At 38.8% G+C, this 21,098-nt stretch overlaps 1 protein-coding gene across 3 annotated transcripts in view; it reads right to left on the bottom strand.

The window, feature by feature from the left end:
- Window positions 1-21,098, bottom strand: part of cabin1 (calcineurin binding protein 1) — a 76,053-nt gene that overhangs the window by 49,258 nt on the left and 5,697 nt on the right. For 2 of the 3 annotated variants that reach the window (XR_009826610.1, XM_062051709.1), the window contains exons 5-29: window positions 20,948-21,082; window positions 20,686-20,866; window positions 20,486-20,615; window positions 20,266-20,415; window positions 18,515-18,804; window positions 18,241-18,412; window positions 17,973-18,106; window positions 17,678-17,895; window positions 17,426-17,498; window positions 16,151-16,338; window positions 15,927-16,064; window positions 15,666-15,854; window positions 15,335-15,577; window positions 15,095-15,248; window positions 14,890-15,005; window positions 14,609-14,770; window positions 13,222-13,428; window positions 11,382-11,527; window positions 11,018-11,279; window positions 10,442-10,612; window positions 6,957-7,046; window positions 6,670-6,830; window positions 6,376-6,587; window positions 1,716-1,781; window positions 988-1,167 (exon numbers count right to left, since the gene is read on the bottom strand). Coding sequence is in view for 2 of the 3 variants with exons in the window: in XM_062051709.1 (XP_061907693.1) it covers window positions 988-1,167; window positions 1,716-1,781; window positions 6,376-6,587; window positions 6,670-6,830; window positions 6,957-7,046; window positions 10,442-10,612; window positions 11,018-11,279; window positions 11,382-11,527; window positions 13,222-13,428; window positions 14,609-14,770; window positions 14,890-15,005; window positions 15,095-15,248; window positions 15,335-15,577; window positions 15,666-15,854; window positions 15,927-16,064; window positions 16,151-16,338; window positions 17,426-17,498; window positions 17,678-17,895; window positions 17,973-18,106; window positions 18,241-18,412; window positions 18,515-18,804; window positions 20,266-20,415; window positions 20,486-20,615; window positions 20,686-20,866; window positions 20,948-21,082 (4,168 nt within the window). In the remaining variant the exon portion in view is untranslated. The remainder of the gene's footprint in view (window positions 1-987; window positions 1,168-1,715; window positions 1,782-6,375; window positions 6,588-6,669; window positions 6,831-6,956; window positions 7,047-10,441; window positions 10,613-11,017; window positions 11,280-11,381; window positions 11,528-13,221; window positions 13,429-14,608; window positions 14,771-14,889; window positions 15,006-15,094; window positions 15,249-15,334; window positions 15,578-15,665; window positions 15,855-15,926; window positions 16,065-16,150; window positions 16,339-17,425; window positions 17,499-17,677; window positions 17,896-17,972; window positions 18,107-18,240; window positions 18,413-18,514; window positions 18,805-20,265; window positions 20,416-20,485; window positions 20,616-20,685; window positions 20,867-20,947; window positions 21,083-21,098) is intronic. The other variant, XM_062051710.1, reaches the window with a different exon arrangement.

Here is a 21,098-nt window from a genome sequence, read left to right as displayed (position 1 = left end):
ATTGGGTATAAAAGCAGCTTCCAGGAAATGCTCAGTCATTCACAAACAAGGACGGGACAAGGGTCACCACTCCTTGCCTTCTCCAAATGTGTGAGAATGCAAGGCATTTAGGGATTTCATCATCTAAGGTCTGTAATATCATCAAAAGGTTCAGAGAATCTGGAGAAATCACTGCACGTAACATTGGATGCCCGTGACTTTCGATCCCTCAGGCGGTACTGCATCAAAAAGCGACATCAGTGTGTAAAGGATATCACCACATGGGCTCAGGAACACTTCAGAAAACCACTTTTAGTAACTACAGTTAGTGTAAGTGCAAGTAAAACATTCCAAGCCATTTCTCATTATATTCACCATTAATGCTGAAAGGTTTTGGAGCAGCATATGTTGCTAGGTGATGAAAATGTCTGGCGCATTATGAAGCCTAAAATACGACAAAGGAGACTCCGGACTGTTGAACAACTTAAGCTGTACATCAAGCAAGAATGGGAAAGAATTCCACTTCAAAAATGTGTCTCCTCACTTCCCAAACCAAAACTGAGTGTTGTTAAAAGGAAAGGCCATGTAACACACTGGTGAACATGCCTTTTTTGCAATGTGTTGCTGGCATTACATTCTAACTTCATGATTATTTGGAGAAAAAAAAAGATGTTTCTCAATGTGAACATGAAATATCTTGTCTTTGCAGTCTATTCAATTGAATATAAGTTGAAAAGGATTTGTTGTATTCTCTTTTTATTTACCATTTACACAACTTCACTGCTTTTGGCTTTTCTACATAATTAACCCCAAAGTGTACACAGAAACCATGAAGGGTTGCATATTTGTACACTCACACGTAACTAGTTTCTTTTTAAACAATGTATGTCTTTGTAACAGCAAAACGTCATAAAACGAGGGCCACCTGTAACAGGGGCAAATGAACTATTTGGATGTGAGTGGACAAAATAAGCAACTGTGCAACAGTGATGTATGTCCTGGTATTACCTATGTCCTCGGGCAAAGGCTCGCCTTCCTTCACCGGCGTTGTGCTTTCTGATGATGAAGACGTGACTTTTCCGGAAGCTGGTATGTGGCTGCTGTCTTGTGAGCTGGTGGGATCTGTGAAGACATCCTGGGTGGAGTTGGAGTCAGAGAGCAAGACCACCTCGCTGTCCTGACTGCGTTCTGTCAAAACGATAAACACAAGTCATTTTCCCCAATGAATAGTGATTGTCTTTGGAAAAATATGCATACAGATTTTGTTTGTTTCCCCTAAAACGTTGGTATGCATGGTTCTTTAGTTTACATGTACTATTCTGTCCATATTGTTTGAAGACTCTGGTGACCTAAAGTCCAAATTCAGAATCAGTAATCACAATACAAGAATGTTGTTGTACGAGGAGGGTTGGGTAAAGATGGGCTGGGGTGTGATTAGTTTGGAAAGGAGTCCAAATCTAAGTCAGAGTTCTTAACTGCTAAATTATGAGAAATCTGGAGGATCATTGGCAGAGAACTGTAGATTACCAAATCAGGAGTAGAGGGAAACACACAGGACTTTTCAAAAGACTCACAATCACAAGTAAACAGCAAACACCTTACAACACTGTCAGTCTTGTGTGAAGCTAAACGTGTGTAAATAGGTGCCTCTGTTACGAATGCACTTCATTACAGAGCTCTTTTCTGACTGAAGATATAGCTTCTGAGAGAGTTCGGGTGGATTTGGAGAGCAGTACCATTCAGGGAAGCCAGCCACATTGAAGACCTGGGCAAGCAGTAATCATGGTCAAACTCTGATGAGGCTGTTGAAGATATGGGGAGCTGGTTTTACAACAATGTCCAACAGAACTGTTCCTCTGAATGCATTTTATACATTACATTTAAATTACAGCTTGGTTACAAAATCAAATGACAAATGAGGGCCGTTGAATAAAAGCCACTCCCCTTGTAGAACCAAATTCAGACAATAACATATCTTTAGTACAGTACATGTACCATTCCTCTTTCTCGTCTAAGCTTGAAACAAGAGGATCTACTGTATATCTTTGAAATGACCAATGTAAGAAAAGGTGCATGTTACAACCAATAGGAGAGCAGCATATCACACAATTGAGAGAAATCTCCATCATAGGATGATGAAGACACTTTTTCCTGATAACTGATTGTCTGAATCAAGCCCTACAATCTTATCAGTTGAATGAGCTTTAAGCAGAGAGATTGGCTAACATGCGCACAGCCCCGCATTTCTAGAACTCGATGTTCAGTTCTTTGCCAATAACAGACCACCCACATTGTTTCTGACTTTGCTCCTTTGTACTAAATGGATATTATTTCCCACTAGTGTGAAAAACACAATTCACACAGAACAAGACATCTGCAGGGAGCCCAGATTATTTGGTCAAGTTCAGCCCACACAAAAACGTAACAAAAAGCCACCGTGTGAAGCACCAGACGCAGAAGTGAATTAAGTTAAGATGCTCCAGTCGTGGAGACAATGGCCCTATTAGAACTACATGCATAGAAGTAGCAAAGCAGGTGGTAACAGCAAGCAGGCAAAAGAGGTAGCAGGCAGGCAGATAGGTTGGTAGGTGGGTAGGAAGGTAGATAGATAGGTAGGGAGGTAGGAAAAATCTGGCAAAGGGGGGGACAAAACTGGCAACATGGGCAATATGGCTGCAGTTTATAGACATTCAAGCTTAAGATGGAACATGGGATGCATCAACATAAGTACACGTTTTTTACCTCAGTATTCCATGTGGAGTCTGTTTAAACTCATGTATTTGATAGTAGGATACAATGTATCTATGTATTGGATAAGATTTCAATTTGAAAATGTTTCAATAACTGCAGGTACATTAGTTCATATAAATACATCCATCTTCTACACTGTAAAGAGAAGCGGAACTGCTGAGCATTCAATCATAGCATACATCGAGGCTAACAAGTATTCACACGCACACCTTTACAATATCCAACTAGTATGTTGTTTGGGATGTGGGGAAAAGCCAGAGTGCCCAGGTAGAACAAGAAAACACACCCAAGCATGGTGAGAACATACATATACTGTATGTACATACCAGTACATCAACTCTTTCATTCATTTTCTACCACTTGTGTGTCCCTTTTGGGGTCGCGGGGAGTGCTGGAGCCTATCTCAGCTGCATTCGGGTGGCAGGCGGGGTACACAAACTCAAGAATTCATAAATGCCGTTTTTTTATAAACATACTTAATTTGAGCCTTAAAGTCTTAAAAAATACAAAGTGCTGCGACACCTGACATAGAATCATTCACAAGGTTTGTGTGGTGAGAAATGTTGGATGTTAGACACAAGGGCCTGGCTAGAAGTATCTGTCTTGTTCGTCCTTAAGGTTTTTGGTAGGTGTGGGTCAAACCACTCAAGATTTTCCATACCATAACTCCAACCATTTTGTTAAAATGACAAAATAAGAGTCAGGTAAATCAAGGAAACAACCCCAGATCAATTGGTCCAATGACTGATAAGTGGTGTGTCTCAAGGTAAGTCCATATGTCATTTATTTCAGGATCAATGACAATTTCATTTGAGTTATCTTTTAGTCCAATGATATGAACTCCATCCTTGACAGCTCTAACAACTCATTCTAATGAACTTGGTAGTTGACGCTTCTGTTAAAGTAACACATTTTTCCAACTGTGTGTTTAATGCATTATTCTTAATGTCATGTTATTTCTATCACCATATTGTGTATTTTACCTTGATTGATTAAGTGCCAGTTATATTTGTTGTAACTGTTTACTTTGTTTATATAATTACTCTAATATATGTAAACACACATATATACAGTATATATATGTAAATATACACACACACACACACATACATATATATATATATATATATATATATATATATATATATATATATATATATATATATATATATATATATATATATATATATATATATATATACCGTATTTTTCGGACTATAAGTCACAGTTTTTTTCATAGTTTGGCCGGGGGTGTGACTTATACTCAGGAGCGACTTATGTGTGAAATGATGAACACATTAGCGTAAAATATCCAATAATATTATTGATGTCATTCACATAAGAGACTAGACGTATAAGATTTCATGGGATTTAGCGATTAGGAGTGACAGATTGTTTGGTAAACGTATAGCATGTTCTATATGTTATAGTTATTTGAATGACTCTTACCATAATATGTTACGTTAACATACCAGTTGGTTATTTATGCCTCATATAACGTACACTTATTCAGCCTGTTGTTCACTATTCTTTAGACATTTTAAATTGCCTTTCAAATGTTTATTCTTGGTGTTGGCTTTTATCAAATACATTTCCCCAAAAAATGCGACTTATACTCCTGTGCGACTTATATATGTTTTTTTCCATCTTTATTATGGATTTTCGGCCGGTGCGACTTATACTCCGGTGCGACTTATACTTCGAAAAATACGGTGTATATATAACGAGTTTACTTTAACGAAACAATTTTTTTATCACGTGATTAACATGCGTCCTGTGCGGCCCTCAGTTCAAAAGCAGCGGCGTTCAGGTAGGTTTCTGTTGAGTGACAGGAACAAATAGAGAGCAAGAATGGCCAAATAAAAATGTATATTGAATGGCAAGTTAATCTCTGAAGCCCTGGCAGGTCGCTCTCTCCACAAGACCAAAGTTATTTCCATTCACTTTCGCTGTAAGTAGTGTTGCTAAGTTTGCACATTACAAGCGACTTGTAAAAATTGTGAGTAGTAGGTTGCGTTAATTTGGGTTAGTTTTTTTAACATGTGGTTGCTTATTTGGGCTTGCTTATCTGTCCACACAATAAAGCAAAACACGACTGCACCGGCAAGTATGGTAGTTTGTCTTTTTTATGTTCCCTGGTTATCACAAACCACTTTACACATCTTTAAAAATATGCATGCAAATGACGCATGTGTAACTACGTCGGAGCCCAGACTGACAGAAAAACAAGTGATGAGAATTTCATAATGGGAGAGAGAGAGAGAGCGCAATTAAGGACTGGATTAGACCCAAGGTCGAACATGTCTTGCATCTCTATGTGTGCAAATCTGCTTATGTCCATTTTGTGCTTGTGTTAAAAAAAAAGCTAGTTTATTTATTTATTTATTTTATTAAAAAGAAGAAAAAAAACAATTGCAAAAATCCAACAAACTGTCCACTCCCATGGCGGGTGTACATTTTAATGAGGTAAACTTATTAAAGATAAAAAACTTCCACTTGAAATTATCGCAATTAACTATGATTTAACTGGGGACAAATTGCAATTAAATATTTGAATCGTTTGACAGTCCTAATATTTTTGTAGTGATCAATGCCATCTAAGATTTAATGGGCATAATGTATACTTACATTAAGAATGTCACATTTAGTAATTAAATAATGGAATTTTTTGGGCTCCCATCTGATTTGTTTTTGAGACCTGATGCCATACTTTGACAATGTTATCATAGATTATGTTAGTGGATTAGTAAAAATGACAATAATACAAAGAATAAAAAAGAATACATATTGATCTAATCACTTAGTATCGCTCATATACTGATACATACTAGGTATTGATACTATCAATATTTGGATCGATCACACTCGCTTTACATTGAAGCTTTAGCGGTTAGCACGACTTTGTGTCCTCCTGCTCCGTCTTTATTAAGATTAGCCATTCCTCGTCCTCTAGTCCTGCAGTGATAACGTTACTTGTAGTTTATTTTCCGCAATGTAGGGGAGGATTAGTGACTTAGAAGTGGCTGAGGATGGATATTAGCACATCAGTTGCAGCTTGTCACTCTCAAATTCTAGACGGTGTTCTGGCAAGACATGCACCCTCCTGGAATTGATGTACTCTTGACCGTGTGCAGGGGTATAATAAGGAATCAGAAAATGTATTGTATGTCCTTTTTCAAGCAATCTTTCACGTGACTACAATCTTAAGCCACGTAAACACCAGGATAAAGCAGCTGTATGGGCTTGGTAAATCATCAGCCAATTTCAGATCAGTTAAGAAACAGCCCCATCTGATATCTCTAGGTATAATAGTAGGAGAAGCAAGCTGGTAAGGAAAGTAAAAAGGTTGAGGCAGCAACAAGACAAACACAGGCATGACAAGCACATACATGCGTACATTCAGGCCTCTGTGCCCTTTGCAAGTCTATGCCCGTTAAGGTATGGCAAAGTACTTAAGCAGACGGTAGCCATATTGCCCATTTCACCAGATCCCTATCACCCAGTGTATGGGGATCATTCTAACCCAAACCAAAGCACACAACATGGTTATTTTCAAACTGAACACTCCTAAGTGGACTTCCTTTCCCAGTGCAATAAAGGGCAAAGGGCCCAAGCCCAGAGACAGGGTCTAGGACTGGACTGTACCATCAGCCTGCTGTTCCTCATGCCGCTGCTGCTGCCACTGCTGCCGTCGAAGAGTTTTGCGCTTGGCGTAATCGTGGTCAAATGGCGTAGCCACGTAGAGAGGGGAAGTCACACCTGGAGTGGCAACTGATTGAAGGGAGGAGCTAAGGACGTTCCCTATGCCTATTGAAGAGCTATTAAAGTCTCCATCCATCACTGAGGTAGATTTCTCCCTGGAATTCATAAAGAATACATTCATTTTTACAATGAAAGATGCTTTCAAGTAATGTATGTAGGGTTTAAACTGTAACTTACTTTTCATTTGACCTGGGTATGTTGGGGATGCTCTTTTCTTCCCCTCTGGCAAATGGCCCTAAAGCTGCTTGAACCAACAAATTGAACAAAGCCTCATGGTCCAGATTGGGCTCATTAGCCTCCAGTAGCTTTAGGGTGGTGGCGCTGAGACGAAAGTGCAACTGGAAGAAGTAAAGTGTACAATTCCTTTAAATCGGAGTGCTTTCACATACCAACCCTATTAAGTGGCTCATAATTCAGACCTGCTGGAACTCTAGCTGCAATACAGCTATGTACCAGCGATTTACCTCCAGGGCTTCCATAGCCAGGTCAGGTGGATTGTGATAATGGATTTTGCGAGGATACCTGGCAGCCTCCTCATGCAGAAAATGTGCCGCCTTCACATGAAAAAAAGAGGACAATCAACAAACTGGAAAGGAATTGCATCACATAATAAATAAACAGATACAACGACAAGATAAAAGGGCGATATTGAGTGCTGGAATAAGGATGAACTATGCTTGGTTCTCTCCTCTTCCCCCCATGTGCAGCCAACCTCCGTGACATCGTGTTTGCAATCTCAAAGGTTCACCTGCCTTCAACAATTTGATCATAACACAGCTATGACTAATGCCATAGACTGTTTTCTCCTGGGGAAACACAAATGAGAAGAGCGTCTTGAGGGGAGAGACGCAGCAATCTTTGTTTCTGGAGGTGGATTATGAAACAAACCCCCTCATTATGTCAACCAACTTAGTTTCAAGTAATTATATATATATATATATATATATATATATATATATATATATATATATATATATATATATATATATATAGTCATTTTCACCTCACTCGGATTCCCTTGTTTTTTGATTAACACGAATTGTAGTTATTAATATTATTAAAAATACACTAAACAAAAATATCAATGTAACACTTTTGTTTTTGTTCCTATCTTTCAAATACCTAAAATGTGTTCTATATACACAAAAAACCTTTTCATCTCAAATATTGTTCACACTATGCAAAGGAAGTGTGTTGAACTGCGTGCGGCAAATGATGGTCACACCAAATACTGACTGCTTTTCTGACCGCCCAGATCCCCAATAAAGCAAAACTTCACATTTCAGAATGGCAGGCAGGTAAAGTCACACCTGAGCAATTATCATGCTGTTTAATCAGCATCTTGATATGCCACACCTGTGATGTGGTATGGATTATTTTGGCAAAGAACTGCTCACTAACACAGTTTTAGACAGATTAGTGAACAATATTTGGGAGGAATACTGTAGATCTTTTGTGTATATCGTAAAAGTTTTAGATCTTTGAGTTCAACTCATCAAAATTGGGAGCCATAACAAAAGTAGTATTTTATGTAAGATAGTGTTGTCAAATGATGTACAAACATTTTGTTACTGGTACCACTATGCATTTAAACTTTAATTTCATTATTGGCTTTATTTTTACAGAAAATCTAATGACACTAAAATGATTAAATGTAGCCCACCATATGCTGGGACTAGGTTAGAATAGAATATAAAATAGAATGTCATTGTATTAAATACTTTACAGTTGCCACTCGTTTTGGGCTTCAAAACAAATACAATTCCTAAAAATGTGAAAAAACTTCAACTTAAGCTTAAACTACAGAGATAAGACACAATATGTGAAAAGGAGTCATTGACTTGTTTTGACCCTGCTAATAGGTGGCATCAGGCCAAACAGCTTACTACGGAGTTTATGTATTGCAGTGCTTTTCAATTATTTTCTGGTACGCCACACCAGGAAGAAAAAATATTTGGCGCTTTCCACCCCTCTCAACTGCAAATATAAATAGTATCATTTGTTTATAAAACGGTTGTAAATAGACCTCTGTTTAACCTTATTAACATTACACAAAACAAAAAAATAAAGACATATATATCAACTTACAACAAAGAATAACTTAATTCAAATTGCTCTGTAGTCCGTAACAGCAATTTGCCTAGGGAGAAATATGTAATCCTTATTTAAACTATGAAAATTTTTTGACCAATTTGAACCATTTGATTAAAAAAAATACAATGAAATAAACTCAAATAATAATCTATAATATTATTATACAATATAAACAACACTTTTAATCTACAAAACAAAAATAAATACAATATTTTTTATATTGTATAGTTGTCAGACTAGAAGAAAATGTAAAAGTATATGAACAAGAAGATTTATTTTTTTACCATATAAAATAAGGTAGTCAGGATTAACTACACAATGGCATTTTGGAATGCACAGCTTTACGCAGCAGGGTTAATGCATGATACTGCACGATACTACCTCAGCATGCCACCTTGACTATCCAGAGGGACCCGCCCCACTAGTTGAGAAGAATTGATGTATTGTAACGACTGGCTGGTGTTAATGTTCAGAGTTCCAATGTTCATGAACGTACAGCGCCTTAAAGGGGTCGTACTACGATTTATGATTTTTTTTTCTACATATAAAACCCTTCCTTGCAGTTTACATAACATGAAATAGTGGTTCTTTGGTAAACATGTTGCACAGATTATCTCAGGGCATTCAATCGATCGCAACTGGACGGTTTGTTTTGTCTTAGAAGACATTTTGCCTCTCATCTGAGTAGGCTTCATCAGTTTGTGCTCATAGACTTAGACTGGTCAGATCTAGCCTAGCGGCTGGTGCCAAAACCCCAAATATTTATACCTCAAAACCAGAAGGGTGTGCTTGGGAAGGATGGTTTCGCCCTATCGTAGTGAGAAAAACAACGCTTTTGATGCAAACGAGCAATCCCAACTGTCATAGCCAACGACAGTCGTTAAAGTAAAATATCCCCTTGTTAGCGTTGAGGTATTGTGTGGCAGAACAATCGCTGTGGATCCACTAGTACCAGTCCAAAATAGTCGGAAGCATTCCAGTCAGTTGTAAACAAATGGCATTGTGACAATGTTTCTAACTCCTGTTATTTGTTGGAGACTAAATTGCAGAGTCTTTTAGGAATAGTTGAAAGTACAGTGTTTTCTGTTGGAGATAGGTGGTGTCGCAAACCACCTCCTCTGTTCAGGGAGGGTTCTTCAACCTTGACTTCTCTCACTCCTCCTCCCTGTCCACAATCTGTTGTCAAAGGAGTGCTGGTTCTCCCTGAGGTGCACATAGACGCTGACTCTTGGCCTAAAGAGTTTGCCCGTCTATGCTGTGCCATGCGTCGGCTTAGTGGTTGTTTTGTTTCCCCAATATATGAATCAGTGCATTCATCATTACACTGGATAGCATACACCAGATTGTTTTTGTGGGTGTGGGGTGTCCGGTCTTTAGGATGCACTAGTCACAGTCTCAGGGTGCTGCCTGCTTTGAAGTGTACTGGGATGTTGTGTTGGGTAAAAGCACGGTGGGCTCAGTTCTGGGGTCCCGTCGCTGGCCTTCTGGCCGGACTGTCTGCGTGGGGCTGGTGCTCCCTTGTTCCCTGGGTACCGCACCTGCTGTTTTGGGTTGGGCTCTCTGGGTGGCCGGGGCTGTACTTTGCCTCCCGCACATAGACAAATATATTGTACACGCAAACACACATAGGCGTTTGCATATGGACATGCACACAATTATTCATACATATATCTTTTGTAAAGCCATTCTGTACAGCAGATATGTTGCTGCATCTTTATCCACAATATGATTTGCCTGAGAGGCTGGACTGGACATATTAAAAAAAACAGTGGCTGTTTGACTGTCAGTGCCCTGTGACTGACTTACTGTAAATACCCAACCTTATTGTTAAGAAATACTTCATTCAAAGGTTTACCTTTTGGTAAAGCTGCAGATATCCCACAGGTGGCTGCTTGCGTTTCTCTGCTATTTTCCCCAGCATGTAGTGAATGAGCCATGCTTCTTCATCACTGTCTCCCTCACATCGTGAAGCCCCCTGGAAGCACTGAGCTGCAGTCTCCAACATAGAATCTCTCCTTTCTTCCATCTGAAAACAATGGCACAGCAGAGCTTAATAAGTCATTTTGAAGACAACTACTGTATGTAAATACGCAGCGCTTCAATTAAATTGCACATGAGAGCGGCTGTGTGATCCGTGTTCATCAACAGTTGTTTTCCCTATATTAATGCATGCATGTTAAAAGTACAATGTTGATGACGTGCATTCATTCAAAAAAAGAATGAAGGTTATGGCAAGCAGAAAATGTGTTATTTGAACTATTTTTAAAAAATGCACAATGAGGCTATAAAGTGTGTTTCATCCAATTACTCCAACAAACTAAATGATAGATTACTCGATTACTAAAATAACGACAGCTACAGCTCTCTAAGAGACCATCTTCAGCCAAGTGATGTGACATTGTAAAAACTGTACGGATGGCATTTGCCTCACCTGTTTGACCACCTCTGAAGGGAGCTCGTCACGCCACTGCTTTAGCTGCCGTGAAGCAAACGAGTGCAAAGCATACGATATGGTTCCGTATTCGATCCACAATGACAGGTTGGAGCTGTCTATCTCCAGGGCCCGCTTAAAGCAGTTGAGCACTGCCTGCGAGTGTTTCCATATGGGCACGTCACTTTTTAGCTCATTGGAATTGAGTTTCTCCTGAATACGACTGGCCCTTGCTAAAGCCATTCCTGCCCAGGAGTCAAACCTGCCATATTGATTACAAAGGTTGACAGATTAATTTGATAACTCAATTAAAAACCAAATGAATCAGTTAAACTTAATCACTGCTAAGAGAGAAATGACATACCTGTTAGGAAACACGCAGATATCATGCATATAAAACTTCATGGCTTTGGACTGCTCCTTGTTCTTGAAGTGGTAATCAGCCAGCAGATAGTAGATCTCATTAACGATTGGAGGGGCTGGTGGGCTTCCATCTGGAAGGCTTGGGGCCTTGAAAGACAACACATTGAACATTGTGGTTTCAAATGTTTAATAGTTAACAGGGGTAGCAAACTTGCATACTTGTAATACCCTGAAGTTTGAATAGATTCTCATTCAGTTTTACAATGGTGGTTATGTTAAAAACAAGTAATACTTGACTTGAACTCGTAAAACATAAAAAGGCAATTAGTATTTACAAGTAGTGGTGCAACAATCCATTGACATGGTAAACAAAAATCGATAATAAAATTAGTTGCAGACCATTTCATTTGTTGATAGCGTATATTTCCGAACAAAAACAAACAAGTGTCTGCACAATCAGTGACTGCAGAGCTACAGAGAGACAAACATGGCTGTGGCCACTGCAAAAACATGAGTGAAAACTAAACCCGCCAAAGATACACATAACTTGCTCAATTTTTAGAGTAGACTTTGTTTTGTGAGGCGGGAGCAACTAAAGTGAAGGCATGTCGTACATCTGCAGGATGCAGTTTCCGACTCTCCTCAGTAAGACAGTTTTCTTGTTAGCTTGCTCACTAACAACCCAGATTCCGAACTAACAAAGGTCTTAACTCATTCTCTTTCTATGCCACATCAATGTGGAATGCGCTCCCAACAGGTATAAAAGAAAGGGCATCTCTATCCTCCTTCAAAACCGCTATAAAAGTTCACCTCCAGGCAGCTACAACCCTAAACTAACACCCCCCCCGGATTGCTAATAATCAAATGTAAACAATCAAATGCAGATTATTTTTCTTATGCCTTCTGATCTCTCTCTCTCTCTCTCTCTCTCTCTATGTCCACTACTTGATGTCCATATCCCCCCCCCCCCCCACCCCCCCTCCACACTCCTGATTGTAAATAATGTAAATAATTCAATGTGATTATCTTGTGTGATGACTGTATTATGATGATAGTATATATGATAGTATATATCTGTATCATGAATCAATTTAAGTGGACCCCGACTTAAACAAGTTGAAAAACTTATTCGGGTGTTACCATTTAGTGGTCAATTGTACGGAATATGTACTTCACTGTGCAACCTACTAATAAAAGTCTCAATCAATCAATCAATCAACAACGGAGATATGGAGGTGTGTGAAAAATAGCTTAAAGCATAGGCGAAGATTGATTATTCGACTTTCTTTGTTGTCCAAACTGCTTTGCGTTTTAAAAAGATATTATAAAATGAACATTTAGTTTTACAACATTGTTTCATGTTTAAAAGTTGTTACTGAAAATAATATTTCATGTGACATATTTTTAAGTGTTTTGCAGTGTAGTTAATATATTACATATTTTGGAACTTTTTACAGATCTGTCAGGTTTCGGATTTTTGTGACCCCCAAAATTAAAGTCATCCTTACACCCATGCACTTAACTATCATTTTTAGCCAAAGTCCGCCAGCTAAATGTTGTCAATATACCTGTGTGCAGTTTTCCTAACGCATTATCATAATCACAAGATGCTATTTTCTTTTTGAGGAAGCTTAAAATTGTTGGTGTTGTTTTGTTATTGCTGCTATATTGAAGGCTATTTGTTTAAACGACACAATTATTCTTTGTTTTATCAGCACTTTGCCTGCCCTTGCTTAAGTTATCGTAACAGCACGGTTCATACAAGCAGTATGAACCATTTTACGCAAAATCTACAAATGAAAAGTGCATCCCATTTACACAGTATTGTTTGACAAACTGACCTTATGTGTATTGTCCTCGATGTAGGCAGCTACCTCATCCATGGTGAGGGTGGGAGTTTCACTTAGGGGGGCGATTCCTGCAAACCTCCTCAACAGATTAGCTAAATCTGCAGATACGGTGCTTGTCTTGTAGCTGTCAAACTCAGGCAGCGACTTTGGTTTAAAATACTGGAACATGAAAAGAGTGTCACTCCATTGCAGCTCCACCTGCAACACACAGATTGTTTCCAAATACCAGATATTAGTATTTATTGTAATGCCACTGTAAGTACTACTGTAGTGGGATTTCTTGGGGAAACCTCATACAACTGTGTTATGTAAGTACTTCAAAAGGGTTCTCCTCAAATCCATTTGCAACCAATGACACCCTCTAGTGGCCGCATGCATAAATGACAAAATACAACACTAACACTGGCATTTTCATTAGGATGTACGAACAAACATAAAACTGCAAGTCAATTTGTCTTGTTCCATTTCTCATCTAGTAATTTGATTCCATTACCAATTCCATAGAAATGTTTTTTCCTCCCTCTAACCTGGTTCTAAAAGTATTTCATTCAACAATCGCATTTTGTTAAATGTTCATTCCCGAAAAAGTGCAGCTCCCCTTTAAGAAGTGTAGATGGAACCTCATTGAATCTATAACAGAAAATGAACAAGTAGAATAACAAGCATCTAAAGGGAGTATAATATAACAGCAACTGTTGGTGTGTCAGCATTGTCACATGAAGTCAACGACATGTATGGGGAGGGTGGATCGATCCATAAATTACAATTCCGATACCATGGGTAGTATCAGTATATTAGTGGTATTAGAGACATTAGGTCGATATTTTCTCTAAATATTTTTTTTTTGTTTTATTTAATGTCTACAAATTTAAGGAACAATTCCCTGTACAAAAGAGGACTTAGAGGGCAAAAACCAAAGGATTTAAATGAGTAATAGACAACAATTTTTGATTTTGTTTAGTTACTATGTACTATTGACTTTTTTTGCTCAAACAAGTATATGTAATAAAAGACAAAACAAAACTATTGTGTTGATATTGTTGAACTGTCAATAGCACTCACTATAAATACATGAAAAATTATCACGGATTATCAGTATCTGTAGCATAAAACCCTGATCAGACTATTCTTAGTAGTAATATTTACAGAAAGAAACACCACCAAAGGCTTCCTTATTGTCCGCTGTCTGCTCTGTCGTCGAGAAGTTGCAGACATTCTCTGTGTATGTTTGGAGCTTGAAAAGTGTTTGACCATTTAAAACAGTATATGTTCCAACACATTTAATTTGTGGGCATTCATTTGTATTTGCATGAATTGCCGCAACTGCAACATTGCGATTTCCTGGAGGTACTGATTTCTGAGGACTGGAGTGTCTGACCTGTGGTGATGAGTGGTCTTCAAGGAAGCGGGCCTTGCTCTTCTTACTAGGGTAGGCATACAAGCAGAAAAAGCACTGCTCTAAGGCCATCTCCAACTCCTCTTTGTAGGGATGAGAATCAGTATTGGCAGTGGCTGCAAACTCTTTTTCCAAAACATTAACCTATAAGGAAGTAGATATACTATCAAATTGTTGTCAAATGTGTTAGGGCTATGAACACAACATAAAGTCACATTGACATATTGAAGTCTCAAAGAGTTTTTGTACAAAAAGAGACTTACAAAAAACTTAAGTAGTGCCCCATCTGAACTGCAACACAGGGAGCGACGGCCAAGGTACTCATGAGCAGTGTTCAAAAGCATCAGAGAGGACGGCAGCATCGGTGAGTCTGAGTCATCTACAAATTCATGTCAACACTGTCACTCACTGTGCAACAGCTAGCATGCGCAAAGCACCAAGGGAAACTTGAACAAGGACTCCACAAACCTTCGTCATCCCCTACAGTCATATGCTGTTGAAGCATACAGTTAAAAGCAGCCTCTTCGTGTTTGATTATGCGATATAAAATAATCCATGGCAGCACCGAGAAGAAATAAGGTTCTTTTGGATCGTCCGAAATAGTCATGCTAAGGTCAATCAGCTGAAAAAACAATCACAAAATATATTAACATCCAAGACAAACTCAAGCCCCTTATACAATTAGTATGATTTTAGCACACTTCTAACCTGAATGAGATTGTTTGCCAGTCGAGCCATACTAGAGAAGTGGGGGACATTGCTGAGGAGCTCTGAGTCCTTATTGAAGCAGACCTCAACGCCGTCCAGCAGCTTTGAAATGGTGCTAACCCATTCCTCCTTCGCAGGTGCAGAACTGTTTGGAGAGGAGTTGAGCTGCTGCAAGGCTTCATTTATAGCCAGCTCACTTGACTCCAGACATTGCTGGTAGTCTTGCAGCTTCAACAGGGAATTCTGTGCCAAAATATAACATGTATGATGGAATAAGACACTCATAAAGAAATGCATTGATGTTGAATTAAGAGTTGTAGGATAATCTAACCTGAAGCAGCAGAAGCTGAGCAGGACGTTCTGGTGCTGAACTAACAAACTCCAAGTGTTTACTCCTGCTGCCGTAATTAAGAGTGGGCTGCAGCAGGCGCACAACCGAATCAAAGTCATCGGATTCAAAAAGCCGCTGGATTTCCTCTAATGACTGACAGCGCTCTAGGGACTTCAGTCTTTTATCAATCTGTTCATAGAAACAGAAAACAATGTTTTTTTAATTCAAATAAAGGATACAAAAATAAAACACTTCACTGACCTCTTCTACAGAGATTGCTGCATCTACCCTTAAATTTGGCAGTTTGATTGTATAAGGTCTCCCTTCAAGGGACTTGGGCTTGCTCTGCAACAGCCCAGTGCAGACATCATAGCTCTCTAAGGCCAAGTCCATGTCTCCCTAAAAAGGGGGAGAAGACAAACATCCTTTTCATATCTGCTTGAGGGCAGTGTAAAGGTCAAGAAGTGAAAAAACAAGCAAGCTACCTGGAGGGCAAGGGATCGAGCTTTCAGCCAGTAGACACGCACCATGACATCCAACCAGCTGTCCTCAAAAATATCTTTTTGGGATGAACCTAAAGCTAGGAGCAATGAATCAGCCTGGAAATGTTGCCCGACAAATTCATTTTCATCTGTGTCATTGCAAGAACCAGAACTGCTTCTTCTAGGAGACACTGAAAAGGACAAAGATGTTATGGCAAACTTGTAATCTTGCTAACAACCTTTCAAAGTAAAACATCTGCAAACTACCTGCAGTATTTCCCACACATTCATTTATTTGTGGTGGCCCATCACAGATATATTTTCACTGCCCCAAAATTAATTTCTTGCTCTTGCTCATATATCCATCAAGTGTGGACTGCGTGTAAATGTAGCTTGTGGTTTAAACTCCCTACAATAAATCTGCTGTTACACACTTCATACTTGGGTCAGGGGAAATGTATTCATATGGCAATATATTGTGATATTTTTTCTAGTGATGTAATATCTGTCGGCAGTTAAAAAGTAAAGGGCCTTTCTTTTTTCTACATCAAAGTGGCATTGACATACGTCATCCAGTATATACAACTTGTATTATAAGTTGCATTTTAAATGTATCAGTGAACAATCTGATACAATACGAATCACAATACTTACTGTATTGTATTGTGAAGTTGTTGCCAATACCCAGCTCTGCCACATACACACTGTTCTGACAGAGATAGTGTTGCCAACTTAGTGACTTTTTTGCTATATTAACGAGTATTCAGCCCTCTCTAGATTCTGTTTTTCAGGAAAAAAGTGACTATCAATAAATCTAGCGTCTTTCTTTGGGGATATAAGACACTTTGGGAGCCTCTCAAAGATGCTCTTCTAAACAAGAAACATGTCCTTCTGTGGCTCCCTCTCTTTTCACAGCTTCTTTTTGTTTGTGACATTAAAAAAATTAAAAAAAACGACAGAAGAAACTTCCTTAGTATTTCTGAACATATTTGTATTACTTGTATTGTTTATTGCTCACTTTTCATCAACAAAGATTATATGCACATGCGCAATGGACAATTATGCAAATTAGATGACCTAACTGAACAAATAGATTGCAGTCCTGTGGGAAACACTGATCCAAAATATTGTTTGCACCCAAAATACACATATCTGTTTGACACTGAAATTTTGAGGGTTAAAAAAGGTGATATTAACATATTAAACATCTAAATTTGGTTGATGGGCTTTAAGTAAAAATGTTACATTGGCTCAATAAAGGACAGTGCCAGAACCCACCTGTCTTGCCTTTATTGTGCGACCATTGCTCCAACTGCAATTCCATACAAGCCAAGCTCATTTCCAACATTTCCTGTACAAGAAACAGACATATTAGAATGTAATAATTGCGATCACAAAATTGTAGATTTACCAGTAAAATAAATACAAACTGAATGCTCATGAGAATCTGAATGATGGTATGGGATACAAGAGATGAAAATATGTATTTTTAAAATATTTTTATAAAATATAAAAGCACATTTTGTTTACCCGGATATGCTGGTTACTGCAGTCCCGAAACAAGGGGTTAGGAAGACCACAGCTGTGCTTCCTCCAGGACCGATAGACCTCCAGCACCACAGCAGTCAGACCAGGTGGCCACTTCTCCATGAACTTCTGACCCACCGCTTTCAGATAACATAACATCAGGTCCAGTATTCCTCCATTGGCCATACTTCTGAGAAGGAACTTATGAACATCCTGTTGCTCTACAAAGAAAAACGCATTATTTGTCAAAAGACAGACACGCATACTTTGAATAAACTTCTTTTGAGTTGGGGTGTACCAGATTCCATGTATTCAACTGCATCAAGTGGCAGGCAGCTGCCATGAAGAGGCTGCATGTCCTCCTTCCCATCACACTCTGCCTCAAGATTACTTAGACTTTCATCTTCATTATCAGGATCAAACTTCCTTAGCCTATGAGAAACCAGCGCATGGTTTTGTAGTTCAAATATAAGAGGAATCATTTGTTGCATCAGCAAAACAGACAAATACCAATCGATACAACTACAAACAATACTAAACAACACACATACAACCCGGAAATCTACCTGGAAGGAAGGTACTTATAAAGTAATTCCTGAAAATCAATCTTCTCTTCCTTTTTGCACTTTGTGTTACGGACACGCGCTGAGCGTCTCTTGGCCGTCTCAACAATATCTTCTACTGCACGTTTCCTCTTTGGCGCTTTCTTTGCCTTGTCTGACAGAGAAAGGTCCATAGCTGCAAATACAAATGGGGAGGAACCATCTTAAAAAGTACAATGTATACTAAAAATGTATTTTGTTTTCTTAATGTATGTCTAAAGCCATTTCTGGAACTAACCAACAGAAGGAGCTGCCGTAGTGATTTCAACAATGGCAATTTGTGTGTCAGGATGAGAGAGGGCTGATGGCTCAGGGAGGACAGTAGGTGGCTGAGAGGAGCTGGGGCTGCTGCTCAGCACAGCTGTTTGGACAGTGCTGATGGGACTGCTGGGTTCAGGAAGGTTTTGGAGGAAGTTGGCATCCTGGTACGATGACAAGTCAATCCTGCGGCCAAGACTCAATCGTGGAGGCCCACATGTCGTCTGATATCTGTACATTGCCACAAGACTTTCACCAACATGCCTCCACCTGTGTTGAAGCAAGAGCCCCGCGTCAGGTTAAATGGTCTGACCAGGCAAATGTTCAAATAAAAACACATTTCCTGAAATACATTATTAGAAATGGACAAAATGAAAGAAACACATAAATCCGGGGTGTCAAACTCATTTTCATTGAGTGCCACATTGCATTTATGGCTGCCCTAAGAGGGCCGTTTGTAACAGTGAATAATATATGAATATAAAAGTATAAGGATTTGCCTCATTTTGTAATTACACAATTTGACAGTAAAAAAATGCTAGAATTAGCTTTTTTTTTACTTTAAATGGAAAAAGTGTACCACTGTTTTTTACGGTAAAATCTCCGGTTATTGTTTTTACGGTGTATTATTATAAATGGAAAAAAACAGTAACTGTATTTTACGGTAAAATGTTTAGCCTAAAATTTAATGTCATTTTGACACTGTACAATTTGATGGATAATTGCTTTGAAATAATGAGTAAAGCAAATATTTAAGTATTTGCATTATTAGATCCTATCAAAGTATAGAAGATAAGCAATTGCATGCAGTACATGTATTTGTTGTGTCACAATGGAACAAAAGAGTACATTTAGTAAGAAAAGTACTTTGCTTATTAGACATATTTTATGTTACGCGAAAGCCTGGAAATAATAGATAGATACTATCCAACTATTATTTCCAGGCTTTCGCGTAACATAAACAAATGATGTGGCGGGCCAAATCTGGCCCAAGGGCCTTAAGTGCCACCTGTGTCCTAACTGAATCTATCAGTGACCTACACAACACACAACGGGAATGAACTACAACAGAGACTGTGAGCCAGTCAGCTAATTTTGACCTTACAGAAATTCTCCTGGATGAATGGCCAAGAATTCTCACAAACCAAATATCTTAAGATATAAACAATAGTAACCAAGAGTCTTCAACGTTTTCCAGGCTAAGGACCCCCAAAGTAAAATATAGTGGAGGGGGACCCCCTACTTACAGTATTTAGCTTGTCTAAAGTGTTGGTTGTTGTTGTTGTTGTTGTAAGGATCGTTGAATACCAAAGGTCCTCGAGGTATGAAGTTCCGTACCTTGACAGTGATGTAAGCCAAGTTTGATGGTGTAAATCAAATCTTATACCTAAAATCACGTAAGTATATCATGTGTATGTCGATTGAGCTGTTGTTGATCTAATCTTTCTGCTGATGCTCTCTTATTGTTTAGGTCTTTTTTTTAAAAAAAGCTGTATTTTAGATTTTATTGGTAAATGTATTTTTAACCTGCTGTCACTTTGCTTTTGCTAGGGGACAACAGATGAAAATGAGCTTGTAGACACATGTGGTCTATGCAATACATGTATTGTGCAAGGACCCTATCAAAAACAGATCAATAAAGTGTCTTTTTTGTTACATTTTTCAGCGATCCATTTGAGTTAACAAATGTAACTCCAACAAAAACAGGGAAGAGAAAAATGTTTAACTTACGAGAGACAGAAGATTGGCTTAATCAGGACAAGATCAGGGGTGGGTTCTGTGTAAGAAAGAGCCTGTCTGCGTTTCCGTAAATCCAGCGCTTCTTCCACAATGGATTTGCGTTCCTCTTCCTCCACTTCCACATAGTGAACAGACATGTCACTGCCAAAACACACATATCACACACACTGTCGATGTCATTCTTGTTTTTTTAACAGGTTAAGATAGTCACCATCTTTTGAACATCTGCATTGTGTCCCTTTTAAGTCCGGCCTGTTCCTCAAAGATTTTCTCTTTTAACACCAGGCCTTTAGTGTAACAACGATCCTTTTCAAGGGCTTTGCTGATGAAGTATAAACAACCTGGAGATATTCACAAGGATGATTATTATTATTGAAGTAACCAATTAGACAGCTAAGATGTTTTACATACAGGTGTAGTCACAGAGTGTGTAGAGAATCGTGATCAGGTTGTCCAGGCATGGCCAGTGGTCCGGGTTACAGTGCAATCCCTCCTCAAAAGCGTGCCGAGCTAGAGGAATGCGCAATAGCCGCACGGCCACTTGGCCTATTTTGTACCACATGTTCACATCAGTGGAATCCAACAAAACTGCCTACAAAAAGGACAAACACGTTTATAAACAGAGTAGGAACAATTTCACAGTGAATCAGTTGCAGATGCTTTCATGTTTGACCTCTAAATAAAACTCCATTGCAGTGTCAAGGTCATCTCGAGACGCAGCCATACTGGCCAGGTTTTTAAACGTGGAATACTTCAACATCAGTCCGGGATGCTTGAGACCCATGTTCTGATCTTCGGAGGGCATAGCCTGAAATGAGAGAGAT

This window comes from Entelurus aequoreus, linkage group LG06, assembly GCF_033978785.1.
Source record: "Entelurus aequoreus isolate RoL-2023_Sb linkage group LG06, RoL_Eaeq_v1.1, whole genome shotgun sequence".
Lineage (NCBI taxonomy): Eukaryota > Metazoa > Chordata > Actinopteri > Syngnathiformes > Syngnathidae > Entelurus > Entelurus aequoreus.
The sequence above is the reverse complement of the archived record's forward strand: the minus strand, read 5'-3'. Positions and strand labels throughout refer to the sequence as shown.